At 36.8% G+C, this 23,946-nt stretch overlaps 1 protein-coding gene across 4 annotated transcripts in view; it reads left to right on the top strand.

Annotated features, from left to right (window-relative positions):
• The window catches only part of SMAD2 (SMAD family member 2), an 82,465-nt gene that overhangs the window by 38,130 nt on the left and 20,389 nt on the right, over window positions 1-23,946 (top strand). For 3 of the 4 annotated variants that reach the window (XM_082700174.1, XM_082700172.1, XM_082700173.1), the window contains exons 3-6: window positions 12,435-12,524; window positions 13,573-13,766; window positions 14,597-14,731; window positions 17,553-17,627. In XM_082700174.1, the coding sequence (XP_082556300.1) occupies window positions 12,435-12,524; window positions 13,573-13,766; window positions 14,597-14,731; window positions 17,553-17,627 (494 nt within the window). The remainder of the gene's footprint in view (window positions 1-12,434; window positions 12,525-13,572; window positions 13,767-14,596; window positions 14,732-17,552; window positions 17,628-23,946) is intronic. The other variant, XM_082700175.1, reaches the window with a different exon arrangement.

Genomic DNA, 23,946 nt, shown 5'->3' on the forward strand with positions numbered 1-23,946 from the left:
CAAAAACAAAACCCAAAAGTGACCAATGAATTCTAGTTAATACATGCATGTTTAAGTGCCTATAGATCTGAAGAATCTGCAACTTAAATTTTAATGTATCAAAAAATAAGATGGGTCGATAAATAGAGGGGCAAGACCAAGCACAGCGCAGAACCTTTATTGGAATTTTCCAGGGAAGGAACAGGCCATGCCAGGTAGATAATGCTGAGAGATTGGATTGGGTAGTTTAATTTCAGCAGGCTCTGGACTAGGGGTCATTGCTAGTTGTTGAGTACCTAACTCTAGGGTGATTTATGGCAGGAGGAATACTGGCATGATGTTTAGTTAACGGTATGGGTTCTAGAGTGGTTGGTTTTTATGTGAGAAAGGTGCACTCCCCGGGGAGCCTCTTGCTATCGCTAGGAATTCGCCCTGGGAGGGACAACCTCTCCATCAGGGTCCCAAATGCCAGAGTATTAAGAATACAGAAGAGAAAATAAAGTCAGTATGTACTCATATAAAAGTCTGAAACCATTCATTTACACTATCATTCTGAAAAGTAGTATCTTAGGCTCTTAAACCAGCCAGAAATGGGGTAAGTCCTGGCTCTTACTTCAGTAGCTCTGTGACCTTTTGAGTTATTTAACTGCTCACATTTATTTCTTTGTTTGAAAGTACTAGTAATGTTAAGTCACTTAATAGGGTTGGTAAGAGTATAAATCAGGTAGTATATGGGAAGCACAATGAATAGGCCAGGTACATAGCAAATGCTTAAAATAAATGCCGATTTTTTCTTCTTTTTTTTTTTTTTAAGGTTTATTTGAGAGAGAACGTGCGCACACGCATGGTGGGGAAGAGCATAGGGAGAGAATCTTCAAGCAGACTCTGTCTGCGATGAGTGCGGACCCAGATGCAGGGCTCAATTTCTCGATCCCTGAGATCATGACCTGAGCTGAAATTAAGAGTCGGATGCTTAATTAAGGCACCCCTAAGTGTTGCCAATTTTTAAAGTTTTCTGTAGCCAATGAAAATTTCTTAATTGTTCATTTGGGCCCTTTGCTAATTTGTTAAGGACAAGGTTGTTCCTAAAGCTTCTGATAGAAGGAAGACAAAAAAACAAAAAACAAAAACAAAAATGAAAAAACTTAATCTGGGGGTGGGCATTTTCTTTTTTTTTCTACTTCCCACCCCTTAGCTATATAGTGGTGATGAAGTACACAGACCGATACAGTATGCGTAATGATAGAGACACGTGGTCTTTTTTTTTTTTATTGCAATGATCAGTTCTTGATTTCTGAGCTGTTTAGAATATAAATGTTAGTCCTTGCTAGTCGTGTATGAAATGAAAGGGGTGTTGTGTTCTAAGGAGAGGTAATTACAGATGGGTAGTTACAGGTCGTTCCGTGGAAGGCCATGTTTCTTGAGTACATCTGTAATCAAGAGCTGGAACCTCGAGTGAAGTTTCCTTTGTTGATACCATTCTGCTAATTTGTTAACCCCTTTAATTTTACTCAGTATTCAGCATGCCTTATAACTTTTTTCACCGTGACAAGCTGGATTCTTATTCCTTTTGGCTAGTAGAAGAAATACACTCTTTAGACAAAAGGTATTGAAAAATAATAAATTGGTAAAACAGCGTAAGGTTTATTACTTGACAGTAGTAGTTGAACTGTGGTAAATCATGCAGATATGGCAAGAACAGTAAAACTCACTTAATAGTTTATAGGAATCTGTAGTATGAGCCATCAAAATCTTGAAGTTAGTTTTCATCGCTTCTCTTTTGTGTGTTTCAGCACTTTAATATCCTGATGATTTTAATAGCTGTTTTAACCTCTTTCCCCCCATTTTTTTTTTTTTTTTTTTTTACAATTCAATCAGTATAAGCAAGAAGGTTACACAGTTGATAGGGGGTAATCTGCCTGTAAGAAATTGTGTTCCCCTGCCTTCGGTTCAGGTCATGATCTCAGGGTCCTGGGATCAAGCCCCACATCAGGCTCTCTGCTCACAGGAGCCTGCTTCCCCCTCGGAGCCTGCTTCCCCCCTTCTCTCTCCCTGCCTGCCTCTCTGCCCACTTCTGGTCTCTATCTGTCAAATAAATAAATAAAATCTTAAAAAAAAAAAATAAGAAATTGTGTTCCGTACAAAGACCGGCAGGACTTGGCACCAGATTCTCGCATGGACATGCTTGCTCATCTGTCTGCGTGTCGATGCAGGGACAGCATTGCAGATGATTTATGGTCTGTTACATTCTGTTTCAACATATGTTTGCAATATTCTGTGTTAATTGCATTAGTGAACAGTATCAAGCTTTGATCGGGCAGAATTTATCTGAGACAGGTTCATGTTTTCAACCATTAACATGATATTTTTTAGTACTCAGGAGTTTTTAGAATGTCCTGGAATCAGATGGTCAAATAAATTGAACTGTGGAACTTAGTGTTTGGAATAGTGCTGTCATAATATTAATAATAAAATTCAGTACTTTCTTTGGGAAATATTGTTGATTTCACCAAGTTTAGCCTTCTCAGACCTATCCTCTGTTATTACTACTTGTAAACAGTTGGATGTTGCACAGGTAGATGCTTTTCACATTTAAGTAATGAACAGACATTTCTTGTGGCTTCCCTTAATAGTGTTTAAATATGTAGAAACATAATTTAGTGAGGCATCTGGGTGGTTCAGTCAGTTAAACGTCTGCCTTTGACTCAGGTCATGATCTCAGGGTCCTGGGATCAAGCCCCTTGTCTGGGCCAGGCTCCCTGCTCAGTGAGGACCCTGCTTGTCCCTCTCCCTCTGCCATTCCCTCTGCTTGTATTCTCTTGTGCGTTCTCTCTCTCTCTCTCTCAGATAAATAAAAAAACAAAGAAACCTAATTTAGTGTAAATTTTAAGCTTATCAAAAAAGGCTAATTTATACTGAGCGCTGTAACCAAGAAAATTCTAATGTCAATTTAACAAATGCTGTTTTTCTTTATTAATAAGGATTTTCTGTGTCCTGTCTTGCTAAATTCTCCTACTTCTTTTCTCTACAACTACTATGAAACATAATTTAAATAGCACACACCCTGGAGTGCCTGCGTGGCTCTGTCCGTTGAGCATCTGCCTTCAGCTCAGGTCATGATCAGAGTTCCGGGATTGAGTCTCACATGAGGCTCCTTGCCCAAAGGGGAACCTGCTTCTCCTTCTGCCTGCCACTCACCCTGCTTGTGCACTCTCTCTCTCTGGCAAAAAAATAAATAAAATCTTAAAAAGATATATTAGGCCTGATATCATTTGGCCTTTCTGGTGTGATGTCATCATATCCACGTTAAGTCAGTCTCTGCACTTACCCTTGGTGCTGAGGTGTTTGTAACAGACACAAGCCCAGACACCACTGTGATGAAGCAGTAAAGACTGGCGCTTACCCAGTGACCCAAAATAGGTGGTTATGTAAGTTACTGTTTTCTCACAATAAAAATGTAACTTAAAAAGTTTATTGTAGGAGCCAGACAGACCCTTGAAAGTACTATATTTGAGGTGCCCATGGATCCCTAGGCGTTAGTCATAAAAATGCAGGTGTAGTTGGTGTTGAAGTAAAAGCTCAGAAAGCTCTTGGCAGAGTAGAAAGCATTGTTTGATAAGAAGTGGATTCGGATCCTGGCCCTGCACTTGTTAGGTGTATGACCTTGCTTGGTAAGATTATTTTATTTTCCCTCTGAGACTGAGTTTTCCTAAATTTAAAATGAAATAATAATACATAGCTTGCAGGTTATTATAAAGGTCCATGATATAAAAAGTCTCACACAGTACCTGACATGTAGTAGGTAACACATGAACGTAATTGTTACTACATATTTCACTGATTCTAAGAGCATATATTCACTTTGGGATGCACTTCTAAATAAAATTAGAAGTTTTTTCTTTTATATTAACACAAAATAATTTATTTTAAATAGGTGACATTCTAGATTTATTGGACTAGGGAATGTACACAAGATCTTTTATATAGTTGTTAAAATCAGTGCTATTTCTTTAACATTTTTCCTGCATTTGTTTCTTTTAATATTTCTTAGAAACTCTCCATACTTGAAATTGTAACTTGCCATTCCTTATTAGCAAACTTGAAAACCTGAGAGATCCATTTTCTGCACTGTTACTTGAAATAGATGTTTTAGTGTGATTAGTATTGTGATCCAGTTTTTATGCCTTAAAAATACTTAGTCATCAGTACCTTGTTGCTAGTCGGTAGGTATATAGACATCTTTGGGAGGTCTGGGTCTTATGGGCAAAATAAAATGTGGTTATAGAAAATCAGTGTTTTAGGAAGAAGGGGTGATTAAAACTTCCTGATTCAAGTCCCCTAGATTGTTAGGTCTTAAAAATTGACCTGGTTTGGTAGGCATACCTAAAGAATTAGTAGTTAAGTCAAAAGGTAGACTAGGAGGGGACTGTTGACATAAATGAGTGTGGAAGTAAATGGGTTCCGAAGCCCTGTGGTAGAGAGAGAAGACATTGTGTCAGAAGAGAATGAACAGGAAGGACTCTGGCTGGCACTTTATTGTCTCCTACAGTAATGGCCAAAGTGAGTTGAAATGACGCAGAATGGGAAATAACAGTCTGTACTTATTATGCTTAGTTATTTAAGGTTAGAAGCCTATCTTTTTATAGAAATGTCAAGATGACTTGACTTGTATTGAAAAGTCTTCTGTCCCTCCTCCTCCTCACCTCAGATAATAACCTCTGTTCATGGTGTGTGTGTATGTGTGTGTTTCCTGACTCATACACATATACGTGGATATTTCTATTTTTTTAAGAGAGTAGTTTACTATAAAAACTGTGCTCACGTTTTTCACTTAATATGATTTTTAGAGATTTTTCCCTATCAGCTCATAGAGAGCTTTATCATATACTGAATTACTATATGAATATTTTTTGTTGCTGATTTCCATTCTGAGTTTTAATTGTTGAGTTCTTTTGTTTTGTTTTGTTTTGTTTTTCCCCTTGGGTTTTGTTGTTGTTGTTGTTGTTGTTGTTAGTTTTTTTTAGGTACAGTTTCCAAATGGCAAAGTACCTAAATTGTGAGTGCTCAAATATCATCTTATTCAGTGATATTTGACAAATATATTTACAGTGTATCAAGATAGTAGAACATTTTTATCATCCAGAGCATTCTTACCTACTCTTTCTTAAAGGTTTTTGAGGCAACCACTGTTTGAATTTTTTTTTTTTTTTTGCTTTGAATTTTTTTCCCCTTCTAGAACTTCAAGTGAATGGAATCATTCAGTTCCTAGTCTTTTATGTTCAGCTTCTTTTAGCCAGCTAAGTATTTCTGATAAATACATCTCGTCTGTGTTAATTCTTTTTCAAGATTGTTTTGCTATTCAGGATCCAATGGATTTGGAAAAAAAAAATACACCAAATATTATTAGGGAATTAGGGAAGATGGAAATCTTAAGTCGTGTAATCTTTAGATACAGTGTATCTCTTTGTATACTTATGTATATTTAATATCTTTCAGCACAGTTTTTAGATGTTAGTGTATACAGGCCTTACATATCTTAATTTAAACCTTTTGTCTAAATATTTTGTTTTTTTGACACTATCATAAATGCAGTTTAAAATTTTAATTTTTGAATTGTTTATTGCTAGTATATAGAAATGTAATGGATTCTTATAAGTTGTTGTTATAGCCTGAGCATTGCTAAATATACTGATGAATTCAAGAAGTTGCTTCAGTGATTTTCTATATAAACAATTATATTATTGTCCAAAAAAACAGGGCTTTTGTTACAGCTTTCTTGAGATTATTGCCAATATAATATGTAAATTTAACATGTACAGTGTGATGATTTGATATGCATATATTGCAAAATGATTACCACAGTAAAGTTAGTTAACATCTCCATCCTGTCATATAACCTTTTCTGTGTGGGGAGAGAGAACTTTTTGAGATCTATTCTTTTAACAACTTTCCAGTACATACTATAGTATTGTTAGTTATAGTCACCATGTTATACATTAGCTCCCCAGAATTTATTCATTGTATAGCTGAAAGTTTGTATCCTTTGACCAGCATATGCCGGTTTTTCCTACCTGCAAGGGTCTTGTTAAACAACATTCTACTCTCTCTTTCTTTGAGTTTGGCTTTTTTCAAAAAAAGTTATTTCATTTCTTCCCTTACCAGTATTTTGTTTTTTTTTTGTTTTTGTTTTTGTTTTTGTTTTTCTTGCCATATTACATTGGCTAGGACCTCCAGTACAATGTTAATAAGAAATCATATCATTGTCAAGTCATTAAAGTCTTTCTTCTAACATAGTTGTTAAGCAATAAATTTTCCTTTAAGCACTGGTTTAGATTTAGCACCCCTTCCCCAGCTTCTTATACTGTAGATTCATTATCATGTAAAGTGTTTCCGTATTTATTTTGTGATTTCTTCTTTGACCCATGAGTTACTTAGAAATGTGTTGTTAATTTCTAAATATTTGGGATTTTTTAAAGAATCTTTCAGTCATTGGTTTCTAATTTAATTGTCTTCTGGCCAAGGAACATAATCTGTAAGAATTCAGAGTTTTAAAATTTATTGACCCTTTTTTTATGGCCCCAATATATGTTCTCTTTTTCTTAATGTTCCCTGTATACTTGAAAAGGATTCTGTTTATGTCAGGTTGAGTGGTTAATAGTATTGTACAGCTCTTCTGTGATACATGGTTTTGTTTTGTTTTGTTTGCAGTCTAACTGTTCAAAGAGTTACTGAAGTTTCTGATTATTGATGTATTCATTTCTTCCTTTAGCTCTGTTAGTTTTTGTTTAATGTCTTTTGAAGCTGTATTTTTAGATGTATACTGTATGGTTAATATTTTCTGATGAATTGACTTTCTTAGGAAATGTCTCTTTATCTCCGGTAATAGTCTTAAAGCCTTATTGTTTCTGGTATTGGGTTTTATTAAGGTTATTGCTTATATGAACTGTGTATTTCCATTCTTATATTTTTAGCTAATAAATATATTATGCTTGAAGTACATCTTTTTTGGAGCTGTTTTACATCTTGTATTCATTCTGACAAGTCTCTACCACTTACTGGAATATGTAGTGTATTTATGTATAATGTTATTATTAACGTGGTTGAACTTACCTTTGTTTTACTCTTTACACTTTATTCTGTTTTCTTTTGCCATCTGATTTTTCTTCCTCCTTTTCTTTCCTAGCTTTGGGGTTAATTATTTTTTAGTGTTTCATTTTAATTTTCTGTAAGCTTTTTTTTTGCTGTGTCCCTCCTTTTTTTGGGCAGAGGTTGCTTGCCAGATGACTCTATGAATCCTTAACTTTGCAACAGTGTAGCTGTTTTTAACACATCCTTTTGTTTCTATTGGCTGTTGTCATACAAATTGTATCTAAATACTTTTAGATTTATCATTTTAGCTATAACTGGCCATCTCCTTCTTTTTGTAGAAATTAAGAAAAAGATACTGTCTTTTACATTTACCTGCATACTTAATACTTTCTAGTTCTCTTAATTTTTCTCAGTGACTTTAGAGTTTTCATCTGTTGCTGTTTCTTTTTACCCTGAAGAACTTTTCCTTCAGCATTTCTTTGGGCAGAGTTTGCTACAAATGAATTCTCAGTGTTTGCTTTCCTGAACATGGCTTTGTTTTGACTTATGTGAAGGATATTTCTTGTTCGATATAGATTTTAGGTTGAGTTTGTTCCCCCACCCCCCGCCTCCAGCTCTTTTAAGGTGTTCCATTGTCTTCTGGCTTGTACTATTTTTGTTGAGAAATTGTTGCTCATGTGTTCATTCCTCTACATATGTAGATTGTTCTGTCTTACTGCTGTGAAAGGTAAAGCCAGATATTGATTAAAGTTGGTAAAAACAGGGAACCTGCTTCCTCCTCTCTCTCTGCCTGCCTCTCTGACTACTTGTAATCTCTATCAAATAAATAAATAAAATCTTTAAAAAAAATAAAGTTGGTTAAAAACAGACTTTATTCAGTAATCACGGTGGTAGAAGAGCTGAGCTCATTTTCAGTTTGCATAGAGGTTAACTGGGAGAAGGTGAGGGTGGAGCTGGGGGAATGAGTAGAGGCTTGAGCAGAGTCAGGAGAGTGAAAAATTAGCCAAAAAAGAAAGGGGGTAAGAGGATTGGTCAGTATCAGTGTGATTGGGCCATATGTGTCTGCTAAATGGCATTTCTCCAAGTTAGGCCTCTACCCTCCCTCTGAGGGCAGTCTGGGAGACAGATCTGACCTTTCTATGACTGATTACATTTCGAAGGAATAGATTTCAGGTTCTTTTTTTTTTTTTTTTTTTAAGATTTTATTTATTTATTTGACAAAGAGAGAGAGGTCATAAGTGGGCAGAGCAGCAGGCAGAGATAGAGGGGGAAGCAGGCTCCCCGCTGAGCAGAGAGCCCAATGTGGGGCTCGATCCCAGGACCCTGAGATCATGACCGGAGCTGAAGGCAGAGGCTTAACCCACTGAGCCCCCCAGGCGCCCCTAGATTTCAGGTTCTTGAGAAAGACTCTTGGGCTGTAGGAGACACAGAGTACATTTTAAAGAGACTGGAGAAGGATTTACAAGTACAAGTTTTTAAAATAAATGCTCTAAGAAAAGGAGGTCAGGGGTCTATATTGACAGGTGTTGGCAGGAACAAATGGTAAATTCTTTGGGCCATCTTGACCTCTCCCCCATCCCCCACAGGAACTCAAAAGGGTCTGGATTTTACCAGGGACTTGACCTTAGGCTCCAAGAAGCCATGATAAAGCTTATTCAAGTCTCGGGTTTAGATGGAGTCCTTTGTGCCAAGAGTTTTTGTAGTTCTCCCCACTTTGAAGATTTTCTTTTCACCTTTTGGCTTTACTATTTTGACAATGATATGCCCAAGTGTGATTTTCTTTGTATTTAAACTGCTTGGTATTAACTGAGTTTCTTTGAAGTATGAGTTTAGTTTCAGCTGAGATTGACAATGTTTCAGCCATTACTGTTTCAGACATTGGTTCTGGTTTGTTCTTGCTTCCTCTCCAACTGCACATTATTGTTATTGAGATTGTTCATTTTGTTATTCACACTTTTTCACTTTGTTTCTTCTGATTAGGTGATTTCTCGACTCATCTTCAGACTGACTTTTCTGTCTTCCCCAACTATTAGGTCAACTTTTTAATTTCTGATTTTTTAATTTTCAGTTCTAGAATTTACATTTGATTCATTTTTATAGTTTCCACTAATCAGCTGAGATTGCCATCGTTCATTAAGTCCATGTGCGTATTCATAGTAGTTACTTTAAAATCCTTGTCTGTTGGTTCATTGGGGGGATTTGTTTCTACTGGCTGTTCTTTCTGTTGACTAGGAGCTAACATTTTCCTGTTTCTTGATATGTTTAGTAATTCGTGCTTTTGTACTTGGATATTTGGGATGAAACATTGTAGAGACTCTAAATTCTGTTATCTTCCTCTGAAGAGTTGATTTTTGTTCCAGCAGTTTGTTTCGGTTGGCCTCAAACTCTGGTTTGCCTCTGATGTAAACAACAGCTGGGATTTCAGGACTTGGTTCTTTTAGATGCCTGAGTGATAGTTTTCAGCAGGTGGTATGTCTCTCCCACATTTGTAGTTGAGAGGTCAGCCAGGGATTTGGGCAGAGTTCATACTCGTATTTTGCTATTTATCCCCCTGTGGTTCCTTCTTTACCAGATTTCCCCCCTTCTCTTGCCAGCCATTCTTGGAGCCCCATATCCATTCTCTGATTGTTTGTGCCCGTAGGTAAAATTGCAGTTCGTTCTCTGCTTAAGGTCTAGATGTCCTGCTAGCTCACACTGTGCGCTGTGCTTAGTTACAAAGCCACCTAAATGCAGCTCATCTAGTAGAGTTGCCCCCTTTCAAAGGTTGACTTCCTTTTGACTTTTGTCCTTTTGGTCTCTTTCCACTGTTTTCACGTGGTTGATTTTATTATAGGACCTCTGTTTTGTTTGTGTCCTCTTGCTAACTACATACTGTTTCTACTGAGAATTTGTAACATGTTTCAGAATTTGGTAGGGCCATTCTCTACTCTTCTTTGTTGAATTTTTCTTGTCATTCTTACTTGGTTTGGTATGTTATATTTGGAGTAATTTTGTCTGAGATTTTACTTTGGCGGAATTGACATCACTATGATACCTTCCTGAATAGGAAGATAGTTGCTTTTCTCTTTGGTTACTTTGCCTTTATGTCCTTTAGTAATAATTAAAATGTTTCTTTGTGTAGTTTTGACACATTTATACATACTTTTATTCCAGGTGCTTTGTGTGTTTTGTTATAAATTGATTCTTACATAAATTATTATATAAATTGATTTCTTATATAAACAAGGAAAAATTTTACTAGCTAGAAGCAAATTTAATATTTTGAAGTAAACCTTCCAATTAGCGATGTTACAGTAAACAGTAGGACTAAGGCTTATCCATACCCTATGATGGAAGTTGGAATGTGGCTGAGTTGGGGGGGGCGGTGCAGTCATCTAGGTCGGCCTGCCTCCAAATTGACTGCATGTTCTGAAAAACGACTGTTCATTATTTTCTGATTTATTTCAGGGCTTGATTCAAGCCCAGGTTAAGCTCTTTGCGCTTTCTTTTAGATGCTGGTTCTGTGTCTGTGTCAGAAACACTTGGGTGAGATCTTCATTAAACTCTTATAAGAGCAGAATAGCTTCTAATCTAATCTTTTCTTAATCATTTCAAGGATGAAGAGTAAGCTGTATACTTTCCCTTTCGAGGTTTAAATTCAGATTCATAACACTCTAGAATGTAGTTGATTCTATTGTGATTTAGACAACTTGGTGCTCTGTGTTTTCTTCAGTAGGTATTTGATAAATATCTTAAGTAAAAGAACCAAGTGGGGCGCCAGGGTGGCTCAGTCAGTTAAGCATCTGCCTTTGGCTCAGGTCATGATTCCAGGACCCTGGGGTCAAGTACCACATCAGGCTCTCTGCTTCTCCCTCCCTGAAGCGGTGGGCCTGCTTCTCCCTCTCCCTCTGCCTGCTGCTCCCCCTGCTCATGTTCTGTCTCTCTCTCTGCCAGATGAATAAATTAAATCTTTAAAAAAAAAAAAAAAAAAAGAAAACTGTCTGTCATGGATTTTTTACAGTACATCTTCGGAGAAAAAAGAAAAAGTTTACATTATCTTCCAGTTTCTTGACTTTTTCCAACTTTGGTTGTTTGGGAATTGAAAGATTTCTACAGCTTAAAAAGCAAGAGAATCTATAAAATGCCTCAAAAGGGTGCTGGGTAGTGTCTGCAAATGCATTTGTAAAAACCATCCAGTGTGGCTGCTTTAGCCCCCAGGGCATGGCATGAAATGTGGTCCAGCGGCTCTGCTGGCTCTGCAAGAGGCCGGCAGCCCCGCAGCCCCTGCCAGGCTTGTTACCAGGCCACGGAAGACAGCGCTTGCCACCAGTGTCCTTTGAAATGTTTTCTCAGTTAGCTTATTAGCAATGTGTACATCACCTTATTTAAGCAGTTAATAAATTATTTGATTTTATTTCTAAAAATTGTTTTAAAATGGTTCTTCCTCTTTGAAATTTTGGTGATTCTGTAATATATGAGACATGGAGTTTGAGTTTGTTTCAGAAATTACCTTTTGACTCTAACTATAAGAAGCACAACTTAGGACCAGATGGCCTTTGAAGCCCTTCTTCCCTTTCCCCATGTGTCTTTCCCCATGAGAAGTGACTGTGAAATAAAGTCATGGTGGGGAAGCAGGTAGAATTTTCTCTGGGCTGCCCATGTTCTGGAATGTGATGTGGAAGAAAACCCTTGAGGTCTTCCTGGTCTCTGTCCTGTAGGTGTACTGATTTTTGAAAACTAGACCTAGCTGATTTTTCGTACATTCCTATTGTGTTTCAAGAATTTGGTGCTTTCACATATCTTTAGTCCTCACAGCAATTAAAGCTTTTAAGGTGTTAGGCTATGTTTGAGTGACTTCAGAAGGCACTTCCTTTTCCTGTGTAGTATTTGCAAAACTGAATAAAGAAGTATCTCAAAAAAATAATGTGAAAATCTTAACTGCGGGTATGTATCTAACTTAAGTGAAATTTTTCCTGTATTGAAAAGACCAGTTGACATCTATTTTTAGATAAGTTTTTTTAAAAAACTAGATCATAAAATGAATCACTCTTAGTAAGGCTAATGGCATAGGTATTAGTCCTTTGTCGTGAGTAGAATAAATTGGAAAGGGCATTATAGGTATGATTTCATGAAGCTAGAGAGCATTGGTGTTCACATTTTAAAAACATAATCATAACTTACCTGGAGTCACATGTTCCATTTTATTGGCTTCCTTCATATGGAAAATATAGAAACCAGCGCGAAAAGCCCGTGAAAAAGTGAAGCGACATATATATTTTCTGGGTGAAGGAAGTATTCTGTACATTTTCCATGTTTTACATCATGGTATTTTGAATAACCATGCTTCCATGTTCACATCAATTTTTTGTTTTTCAATTTATGCACAGCACTTGCTCTGAAATTTGGGGACTGAGTACACCAAATACGATAGATCAGTGGGATACAACAGGCCTTTACAGCTTCTCTGAACAAACCAGGTGAATATTCTGCCCTCTATGGAATCCTAGCAATCTTGGGGCGGGGGGCTGTTTTGGAAAACCTGTTATGGGTTGCTCAGTATCATTTTGCCTAGGATGTTTCCTTAATGTAAATAAGGCATGGCATTTAAAATACCTGCTTGCCAGTATTAACGATATATTAAATGTGTCAGCTGATGTTTTGATCAATGAAATTTTAGTTTTGAACCTTCTTTAAATTATTGCATCCCCTAAAGAATAGGAACTTTGATACCTATATTCTCATTTGAGTTTGAGATTAGATTATAATCTGTTGTTGGCCAAATTTTCAAGTAGATCTATAACCAGTTTTTGCTAAATTTCTTGCTATCATCTAAATCTCATCTTCTTTATACTAATAAATACATAGTTATTTACTGACCCCCTTATATCACAGTTAACGCTAGGCTAACTCATTTTATGTTCTCTCTATTTTTTTTTTTAAATCACCTTATTCTCTTTTGGAACATTGGTATTTGTCCATTTCATCTCATTGTATTTCATCACCATCTACATTACTGTGTGAGCTCTAGAACTGCACCTCGGTACTCAGAACAGTCACAACTGGTTAATGAGCTACATTAGTTTGAGTAAGTTACTTTACATCATTGTTGGTACTTACCATTTTTCACACTAGTTCCTTTTTTTGATAATTCAGTCACCTACAGTATTAATGCCCTCCAAAGCATCCCTAATTAAGAGTTCAATTTACTCAAGATGTAAGTTGGCAAAAATTTTTCAAGTATACTAGATGGTCCTTTTTTAAAACTCAGTTTCTTCCCAAGTGGTTGGCCACTCGCTGACATCGAGTCATTTATGTAACATATTTATAAGAAACACCTGCTAGTGCCGCTGTTTACTTTTATAGCAGACCCATTAAACAGTACATTTTTCTTCCTTGTACTCACTAAAACTAACTGAATGTCTGTCATTCCTTTCTTTATGCTCTTACTGTATGAATTTAGCCCAATCGACTATGCCTGTTTTGTTTTTAAAGTTCCCACCTTTCTCTCCTCTTGCTTCTCAACAGGTCTCTGGATGGCCGTCTACAAGTGTCCCATCGGAAAGGACTACCACACGTGATATATTGCCGATTGTGGCGCTGGCCTGACCTTCACAGTCACCATGAGCTCAAAGCAATCGAAAACTGCGAATATGCTTTTAATCTTAAAAAGGATGAAGTATGTGTAAACCCTTACCACTACCAGAGAGTTGAGACACCAGGTAGAAAAATTGGAGCTCTTTTCCTTGTTTTAAATTAAATACTTGAACTTAAGTATGTTAGGTACTCCTAGGTAATTGCCTCTGGGAAACTTTGGTGTAAAATTCTGATAAATTACCTCAAATACAGCATTATTTGCTACTAATTAAAAGGACTTTTAAAATGTTTTAAATAGGGAAAAATAAACCCTTAGAGGGTCAGATATGTCAGTTTCTTGGGAGAGTATGCTATTTGACCTAAGAGTTACAGATCTGAGAAATTCTAATCCCCACTTTCATAGACTGCTTGGAACTAAACTGATAGACCTCTTTACCTGTCTACTGCCTGAGCTGTGTTCAGTCATTTTGTTCTTTGAGCATGTTTTTGAAGTCCTTTAGTGGCTTGGATTACATCTAAGCAGATTAGTGAAGTTCATAGCAAGACTTTTAGTTTACTTAGCTGTGTATTTGAAACTTTTAGAGTGTATACAGCTGTATTTTTAGAAATGGCCTAAATCTGACTTCACAGATCTTTCTGCACCTTTTCCAATGGGAATTTATGAACTGTCACGGTAATATAGTATTACCAGAATGCCCTTGTTCCTCAGAGTACAGGATAAATTGGAACTTGGAAATTTGGATTTTGGACTACATGGCAAGTTAAAACCAATCGGATTTGTCAGTTTCTCAGTATAATGCCAAATTGGTGAACCCTAAATTTTAAAAATTAAGCAGGCTACTCTCTTCTTTTTGTATGTGTGTGAAGTTTTTCAAAGAAGGTCTGGTGTGTGCCCCTCCCCCAGTGCCAGTCCTTGCTTCCTTGCTGTTAACCTGGATCCCTCTGCCTCTTCCAGTTCTGCCTCCTGTACTGGTGCCGCGGCACACTGAGATCCTAACAGAGCTGCCTCCTCTGGACGATTATACCCACTCCATTCCAGAAAACACTAATTTCCCAGCGGGAATTGAGCCACAGAGTAATTATATCCCAGGTATTTTTGCCTTCTGAATCTCCTAAAAAATGGGATAGATAAAATTTTGTTCCTAAACATTCAAGTGTTCATGAATTGTTGTTTGCCTTTTAAAAAAAGGCTTCTGAATTTTGAATAGACAAATCTGCTTTGCGGGTTGATGATTTTGTGACATGTGTAAGCCTCGTACTTCAAACGCTTTTGTCTGGAGAAAAGTTTTACGTTATATTTCATTTTCTTTTGCAGTGGCTTTAATCAAAGTACTGTGAGAAGCAGAACAGAAAAGATCTTAGTAAGTTTGTCTTAGTTGTTGAAGCTAAGAGAGATACAGAATGTAAGCATAATAAGTCATAGAAGAAAAAAGTGTTCCTGAAACAAGTGACATAATAATTTTCATAAATAGTTTGATAATGTTGGAAAGAAATGTAATATTTCTGTAGGAGATACAGTATTTGATTTCTAAGACATAGCAACACTGCGGTACTGAAAATCATAACTCCTCTAATTTAGTTTTTTCGTCTGGGCTTCAGTAACCTCTGCTGAAAGATAAATGAATTTAACCACATGGTTCTCGAATTACTGTATTATATATGGCTCTAATTACTATATTATGTAATCTGGTAGTATTCCCTGATGCAGTTTTAGTTTTCACTATTTTTTTTAAAAAGAACAACTAATACTTTCTTACTTTCTTTATTTGTATTTCCCTTTTTTGTTTTTTGGGTTTTTCCCTAGCAGAAAATAAAGATACAATACTAGGATGAGGATTGAGCTATACATTGGATATTTTAGTGTCTCAGTTTTTTTCTCCTTTTGTAATATTTCTCTACTCCGCTCTGACCTTTTTTTTTTTTTTTTTTTTTTTCATGCAACAGAAAATATGTAAGGAACTTAGTTTCAAGTACATTTAAATAAGATTTCTTTAATGTGTCTCACGGAAATAATGCTTGTTCATTGAAGACAATTTTAAAAACCCAAGAAAAGCAAGGACTTTTAAAAAATCGCTTATTTTAAAGGTAGAAAGTGTTTCCTGATTGGTTTAATATGCACTTTTTAAACTATTATTTTATTCCAAAAGAGTGTTTAAGGCTTCTTTTTAGGTTGTTCGGAAGCGACCTTTTTGAGAAGTTAGGAGAGGATAGTGCAGAGCAGATGGAGTATGAGGACTAGTGGGGTCAGGACTGGAAGAGGCCCTTGCTGGGGAGAAGACTTAGCTGGAGGTGGTTATGTGTGTATGTTGTAGGGAGGGGGTGCATTTTAGTCCTTGATGTGGGAATTTGTATTATTCAACAATACCAGGAAACCGAGGTGTAAGCATACAGTCTTCTAAGACACCTCCCCAATAATTATTTGGAAGGATGTTAATCAAAGTGACTAGTGGCTTTTACTTACGGAGATGTTTGGGTTTATTTTCCTTTATTTATTTGTTTAGATTTGGTTTATTTTACAAAGTGGAAAATCAAAAGCTTGGTCACACCTATTTGCTTTTCTGGACAATGGGGCTTTACCCGGTGCCAGCTGACAGTGAAAGCTAAGAGCTCACTTTTTGTTCCACTTCAAAAGAAATTTTAGTATTTTCTCCAAAATGCTTAATAGCTTTATTATTTATTATTTTAAGGTAATAATGGAGAAAAGTAAAACAGGATAAACTATTTTAAAATGAAGTTCAGCATTTCTTCCTCTTTAAGACATGGGTGGTTAAACTGACAAAATATAGCCCTGTTCAATTTTGTTAGCTTTAACCTTTAAGATAGTATACTGATCTTGTTTTTGTGTTCTTTGTTGTTTGAGTGTAGAAGGTATTTTATTCTTAGAATTTCATCGTAACAATCTTGGGGTACTGGCACTAAATGAAGAATTCTCTGCTTAAGTTCAGATGTGTACTTAGCTTATTGAAGGGGGAGTGTGAGGGTTCAGTGGATGAGCCCTTTCACCCACATTTCTCCCTCTCCCTTTTGGTAATTACAGTACCTCAAATTGCTTCAAACTGCCCAGCCATGAAAATATTAAACTATTGATAGTCACTTAAACTTAATTTTCTTCCTTGAAATTATAACTGGTAAAATTATATACATGTATTTATTTTATATGAAGCTTACTCAGCTATTCACATGCCTCTTGAATATAAACATTTTGTTCATTAAACATGTTGGAAATGGCACAGTAGAATCTTCTTTTCAGGGAGTATTTTGCTTCAGGTTTGTGCAGTAGTCTGTGTTTGAATTTAAATTTCTGTCTCAAACACTCACAATTTACTGGTTAGAAATCCATGGAGAAATGTACTTTTTAGGTGGAATTTAAGCCTGTCCTGTCCTGAAACGTATTACCGTATTTTGCCCCATAGAACCTAATGTAAGCCCATATTATCATGTAATCTGAAATCTCATGTGTGTTGTGTGTTCTTTAATCATCTCTTAGATGTACCTATCCATGATGGCCATTAGTTTAAAAAATAAAAGAAAGAAAGAAAAGAAAAGTAGGTACTAATGTCTTTATGTCTTTGAAGCATACTGATTCAGAACTGAGGCATCTTGGAAGTTCTATTTTTGGCTCTTGCCCCAGAAAATATACATATGGGAATGAGCCAGATATGTAAATAATAGCTAAGAAAATATGCCTAGAGAGCTTGGTTATATTACAAGTAGGCTTTAAGGATTCACCTGTAAGATTTGGATCAGAACCTGAATCATACGTCCTCAATACCAAATACTATGTTTTATAATAACGTTACATAATTTTCATATTTATTATTCAGAGTGATTCTTTGGTCATCTTTGGTAGCTAGGAGAAAGGTGGTGAGATTTCATTTGCAGCTGTGCTTATTTGTTCTAAACTTTTGTAGAAACGCCACCTCCTGGATATATCAGTGAGGATGGAGAAACAAGTGATCAGCAGTTGAACCAAAGTATGGATACAGGTAAAACTTATTTTTCAAAATTCCTCAGTGATGAGATACACATTTTTTGCCCTGCTTAAAACCCACGAGAATTATTTGTGACTCCTCAGTGTGGAGAAGTTGGGACATACATCACAGAAAGAACTTTCCGTATTGATGTAATTGTATTCGAACCTTCCAAAGGAGGGCCCTGTTGTCAGTGAAAAAGTTACACATGCTACTCTGCAGAATAATTGTTAATAATTTTCTCTCATTAGATTAAATGAAAATTTGAGAGCAGTCTCGCAGTTTTCTGTTTAAGTCTTCTGTGCTTCTGGTCAGAGTTTTAGTTACCCAATGAATAAATGTCTTTGTGATGAAAAACCAAAATGAGCCCACTAACAGATTTTCTGAGAAATTTGGAGAATGAGGATCAGATTTTCAGTGCTCCTTTAACTAGATTGTGAGTTCTGAGTGATAGTAGATTGTTCACATAAAATACCTTGTACCTGACCCAATTCAATTAATTTCTCATTTTTAGCTATCCACTCCACAGACACAGTGGAGAAAAAGTTTTAGCATGTAATGAGTATTACACATGTCAAAGCTTTAAAACAGTTGTTCCGTGATAAAATGTATAATCCACCAGAACTAATTAGGTTAGCAGTGAAGTAGCCGCGGTGTCATTGTCATTGTCTGGTTTGCTCTGTTCCACGCTGTCTGCAGTCTTAAGGACTGGACCCTTGAATGTCACAGCCTGTCAGATTACATTGTCAGCTTTTCTACACAGTTTATACTAAAGCATTCTGTAGTTATGATAATCTAAGTTATTTTTAAATGAATTAACATTGGTGGCAGGGGCTTTTATTTGAGACTGGGAACTGGCTTTTGCAATAATTCTGTTGTTTAAATCTTTCTGTTATTAAACTCCCAGATAAAGAAGCTTCTGTTCTAGCTAATCATACGTGTAACTGTTCAGAGTAGTAGATAACCCAGAAATATAGATCATTAGATTGATCACTGGAAATACCACGTACCTCTTAATGTAGATGTCTTATTGCAAATGGTATTTGGCTTTCCAAATACACCTTCCTCATACACCCATATTTGGCAAAGATCGGTATTCCTGGACCAACCATGTTCCTTTTTGATGGACCACCGCCACTGTGACATTTGAAAGTGAATGCCAAGAGAAAGATGCTCGACGTCATTAGCTCTCAGGGAAATGCAAATCAAAACCACAGTGCCCATCTCCAGGACCTCACCCCCACTACAGTGTCTGTGATCAGAAAAGGACAGTGGCACGCGTTGGTGAGAATATGGACAAGTTGGAGTCTTCATGTGTTGCCGTCAGGAATGCAGAAATGGTTGGGTTGCTTTGGAAAAGTTGGTTATTCCTTCAGAAGTTAAACAGAGAGCAACAGTATGACCCAGCAATTTCACTCCTGGGTTTAGACCCAAGAAAATTGAAAACACGTCCACACAAAACTTGAACACAAGTGTTCACTGAAGTATGATCTATCCTAGTCCAGAATTGGAAGTGACACAATTGTCCATCAGATGATGAATGGACAAATTAAATGAGTTGTTATTCGTATGTCAAAATATTATTCAACTGTATGAAAAAGCAATGTACTGATTCATGGTATGATAAAGATGAACCTCAGAAGCACTGTATTAGATGAAAGAAGCCGGACACAGAAGGCCACGAGGCCATTAGTGCTCAGAGCCCACTTTGATCATAGAGCTGACACAGTGGAGGAGCAGTAACTTGGAGGTAATCAGTGGGTATGATGATAAAGGGTCAGATTTGAGAAGAGAATAAATGGACTCAACTAAAAATGGATTTGGTGTTTGGGGGATTGCTTTGAACCTAACCTCAAATTTGTAATTCTGTTACTTTTTCGAAACAGTGCATGTAAAACATTTCTTGTAATGACAACTGTGCGTATTTGATTCATGAGATGCTAAGAGTTGCTTTGACTACCAGTCTTCTCTCTGCTGTCCATTCCTTTCTCGGTGCTATGGCAAGAAAGTTCTGACAGATTTAGGACCCCAATTTAGAACAAAACTGAACTCTCTTTAATCTCTGGTTTTTTAAGAATTGTGGGAATTTTCTAGCTACTTCATTGATTGCTAACTGAATTCTATTATGGTCCAAAATACACTATGCATGATGTCAGTCTTCGGAAATTTACTGAAAGTTATTTTATGCTACAACATGTCTTATTTGTGTTGAGAAGAATTCTCTGTATAATTGAAAAGAATGTTCTGCACTTGGAGAGTTCTCTATGTCATTTAGGGCATGTTTGATGGTGGTGTTTAGATCTTCCTAATCCTCTCATTTTTTTTCTACTTGTCCTCTCAGTAATGGAGAGTGGTGTTAGTGTTTCCAGCTCTGATTTTGGTCCTGTTAGTTTTTGCTTCATGAGTTTTGAGTCTCTGTCTTCACTGGCACACACTTAGAATGATGATGTCCTTCGGATGAATTGACCCTTGTTATAAAGTGTGTCTCCTGTTCATATCACCATAACTTATTTATTTCATTGGCTGTGTGGTATAGCTTTCATCCATTTACTTGCAGTCTGTCTTTATATATGAAATGTGTTCCTTGTGGACAGCACTACATGTCTTTGTCAGTCTCTTTTAATTGGAATATTTAGCTTATTTTTATGTAGTGTCTTTGTTGATATCATTGGGTTTGGGTTACCATTTTACTGTTTTCTTTACTATTTATCCCATCTGAATTTTGTTCCTCTCTTCTTCATTTTCCTGAATTCTCTCAGATTAATCACATATATTTATGTTGGAATCCATTCTGTTTACTCTCTTGACTTTTTAACAGTACCACTTAGCAGTGCTCTCAGTGAGTGTTATCACGATTACAATGTATATCCCAATTTTATCACCTTCTTAGGTAGTTAATTTGTAGTATTTTATAGCCTCATGTGCAGTGTAAGAATTTTGTAACACTAATTCCATCCACCTGCCTCGGTGCTGCCCTTGTCATTTGTCTTACATTACGTGTGTGTATAAACCCCAAAGTACCTTGTTTTTGCTTTAGACTTTGAGGGTTTTGTTCTGTTTTGTTTTAATTTTTAAAGGGTTAAAATTAACTTTTTGTGTTGACCTGCATATTTACCATTTCTACTCTTTCTTCCGTTCTTCCAGATGTGTGTCCACTTGTTTTGGCACTACTTGTTGAAGAAACGTTTCTTTCTCCATTGATTTACCTTGGCTCCTTTGTGTATAAGCAGGTGTAACTTTTGGTCTGCTGTTGAGCCAGTTGAGGGAGTTCATTTCAGATTATCTGTTTTTTAGTTTTACAGTTTACATTTGGAAGTCTTTTTGATAATGCTAGTACCTGCTTCGTACGTAGTCTGCGTCTGTTGACTTTTATCTCTTTAATTAAGGGTTCAGTTTTTCCTACTACTTTGCACGTCTCATGTTTGTTTTTTAATTGCATGCTGGGTATTTTGTCTAAAATAATACTAGACAGTAATATAGATAATATTCTCCCCTGGAAAGCCTTCTCCTTTTCTCTTTCTGGTTGTTAAGTTGAGGAGCTTATCTCTTCCACATGGTTAGGAGTTGAGCTGGATGGGTGATGATTTGATTTTTTTTTTTAAGATTTTATTTATTTATTTGACAGAGATCACAAGCAGGCAGAGAGATAGGCAAGGGCGGGGCGGGGGGGGAGCGGGCTCTCTGCTGAGCAGAGAGCCTGATGCAGGGCTGGATCCCAGGCCCTGAGATCATGACCTGAGCTGAAGGCAGGGGCTTTAACCCACTGAGCTTCCCAGGCACCCCAATTTGATGTTTTAATTAATGTCAGATCACCGTAGGCTTGAAGGTAGGGGTAACCTCCTACCTCAGCAGGTTTTTAGATACGGACTGCAGATCTCTCACTGCTTTCCAGCCTTTCCCAACATTTCCTATGCTACTCCATACTCAGCTCAAGATGTGTGGTTTAGAATTGGCTGACCAAGAGGAGGACTACGTCCAGGCTTGGGCTTCTTAGATTCCATGTGCCTGCACTTGGCTGTTAAAATGTTAGTTTATTTTTTCTTTGACAAGCCCAGTCCTGTGTGTCTGTCCTGACTTGGCAGGCACTGTCAGTGATGAAGATGGTCCCCCCTCTCTGCTTCCTTAGAGAGACTTTACCCCCACCCCCACTTCAACCCCCGCAAGCTAGCTCACTTAGACTTAAATAAATCTATAGCTTTTTGGTTACCCTAAAGAATAATAAAGTTGTTTTAGTGTTTCCAGTATTTTCTTATGGTTATTTTGGGAGCCAGGGTTTTTCTTAGCCTTCTGTGTTCTAATTATAAGGGGAACCCTGTAGAAGTTATTAATAAGAACAAAAGAAAAGCATCTTTATTCTTATACATAGAATTCTTGCTCACTGAAAATTTGAAAATGCATAGCACATAATAAAGACACATGAGGAAAATGTATATTTTTTGAGCTGGAATTGATATACTACATACAACATGGCTTTCATTTTTTCCATTTTCTTTTTGCTTTGTCTAATATTTCTACCATTCCATGTCAAAGAAAAGAGAGTATTTTACAGATGAAATTATGCTGCAACATTTTGAATTCTATACCATGTAGATGTTGATTATAAAAAAAAGTTAGATAAAACAAGAAAATATAAGCATTCTGGGGCACCTGGGTGGCTCAGTGGATCAAGCCACTGCCTTTGGCTCGGGTCATGACCTTGGTGTTCTGGGATTGAGCCCCGCATCGGGCTCTCTGCTCAGCAGGGAGACTGCTTCCCCCTCTGTCTCTGCCTGCCTCTCTGCCTACTTGTGATCTCTCTCTGTCAAATAAAATAAGTAAAATCTTTAAAAATAAAAAAGAAAATATAAGCATTCTGTGTAAGTCCCATCCTCTGGCAGTAATTGTACTCTTAATTTTAAAAGGTTCAGTGTTTACAAAAACTAAAACTAAAAATATAACACTGCAGTGGACATCATAGAAAAAGAGCTAAAAAGTGACCGAAGTCTGCACCTAGATGTGAAATTCTGGATGCCCTATTCATGACTACTGCAGTAGACGTCCTCTGGCTGGTTTCTGGGTATAGGGAGAAATGCATGCTTTTGAGATGCATTGCTTGGTGATGAGGTACGGCAAAGGTTGGTGGAGTACCCCAGCATGACTCCCAGTTTTCTGAAGGGTCTGTGAAAGTGACTGGTCTGTACTCAGTAAATAAGATTTTTAAAATCTTGCTTTTTAAGCCTTTTTGGTCTAAAAGTGAAATAGTGGATAATTTCAGTTTTTCAGGATTTTCTCTGTGATATGAAAACAAAGGAATGGGGGCACCTGGGTGGCTCAGTGGGTTAAAGCCTCTGCCTTCGGCTCAGGTCATGATCCCAGGGTCCTGGGATCGAGCCCCACATAGGGCTCTCTGCTCAGCAGGGAACCTGCTTCCTCCACTCTGTCTGCCTCTCCTCCTACTTGTGATCTCTGTCTGTTAAATAAATAAAATCTTAAAAAAAAAAAAAAAAGAAAACAAAGGAATGAATTTAAGACCCATAAGTCCTTTTGAAAGAATTACACTTTTTATTGTTGCACTTGTGTGCTATTAATTTATGGTTGGGTAATTTACTCAAACTTATTAATACATTTTTAGCCATTAACTTTGCTCAAGAAATTCAAATTAATTTTAATACTCTTCAAAAAAATATTAAATACTAAACATGTAATTTATCTCAAACTAAATGAATTCTATTTGGAGCAAACACTTAAAAGTAAAAAATGAAACTATAATTTTCAGTACATGACGAGGAATTCTTAAAATAATCTAAGTGAGAAATATGTAAAGTATAAAACCATCAGAGAAAATATTGGCAAATTTGAATAAATAAAATATAAAATGTTAACTACCACACACCTATTAGAATGGCAAGAATCCAGACACTGGCAGTGCCCAAATGCTTGTGAGGAAGTGGAGCAACAGGACCTCGCATTCCTCGCTGGTGGGGATGCAGAATGGTACAGCTCTTCTGGAAGACTCACTGGCAGCTTCTTACAAAACTAAATATACTATTACCGTATGAGCCAGCAATCACACTCCATAGTGTTTCCCCAAAAGAGCTGAAAATGTGTGGACACACAGAATCGTGCATATGGACATGTACAGTAGCTTTATTCATAATTGCCAAAACTTGGAAGCACTCAGTAGGTGAGTAGATAAGTAAACAGTGGTACTTTCAGAGAATGGAATATTATTCAGCACTGAAAAGGAATGAGCTACTGAGTCAGGAAGAGACATGGAGGAAACTTAAATGCATATTGCAAGTGAAAGAAGCCAGTTTCTAAAGGCTACATACTTTATGATTCCAACTATATGACG

Source organism: Mustela nivalis (assembly GCF_964662115.1).
Source record: "Mustela nivalis genome assembly, chromosome: 14".
Classification (NCBI taxonomy): Eukaryota; Metazoa; Chordata; class Mammalia; order Carnivora; family Mustelidae; genus Mustela; species Mustela nivalis.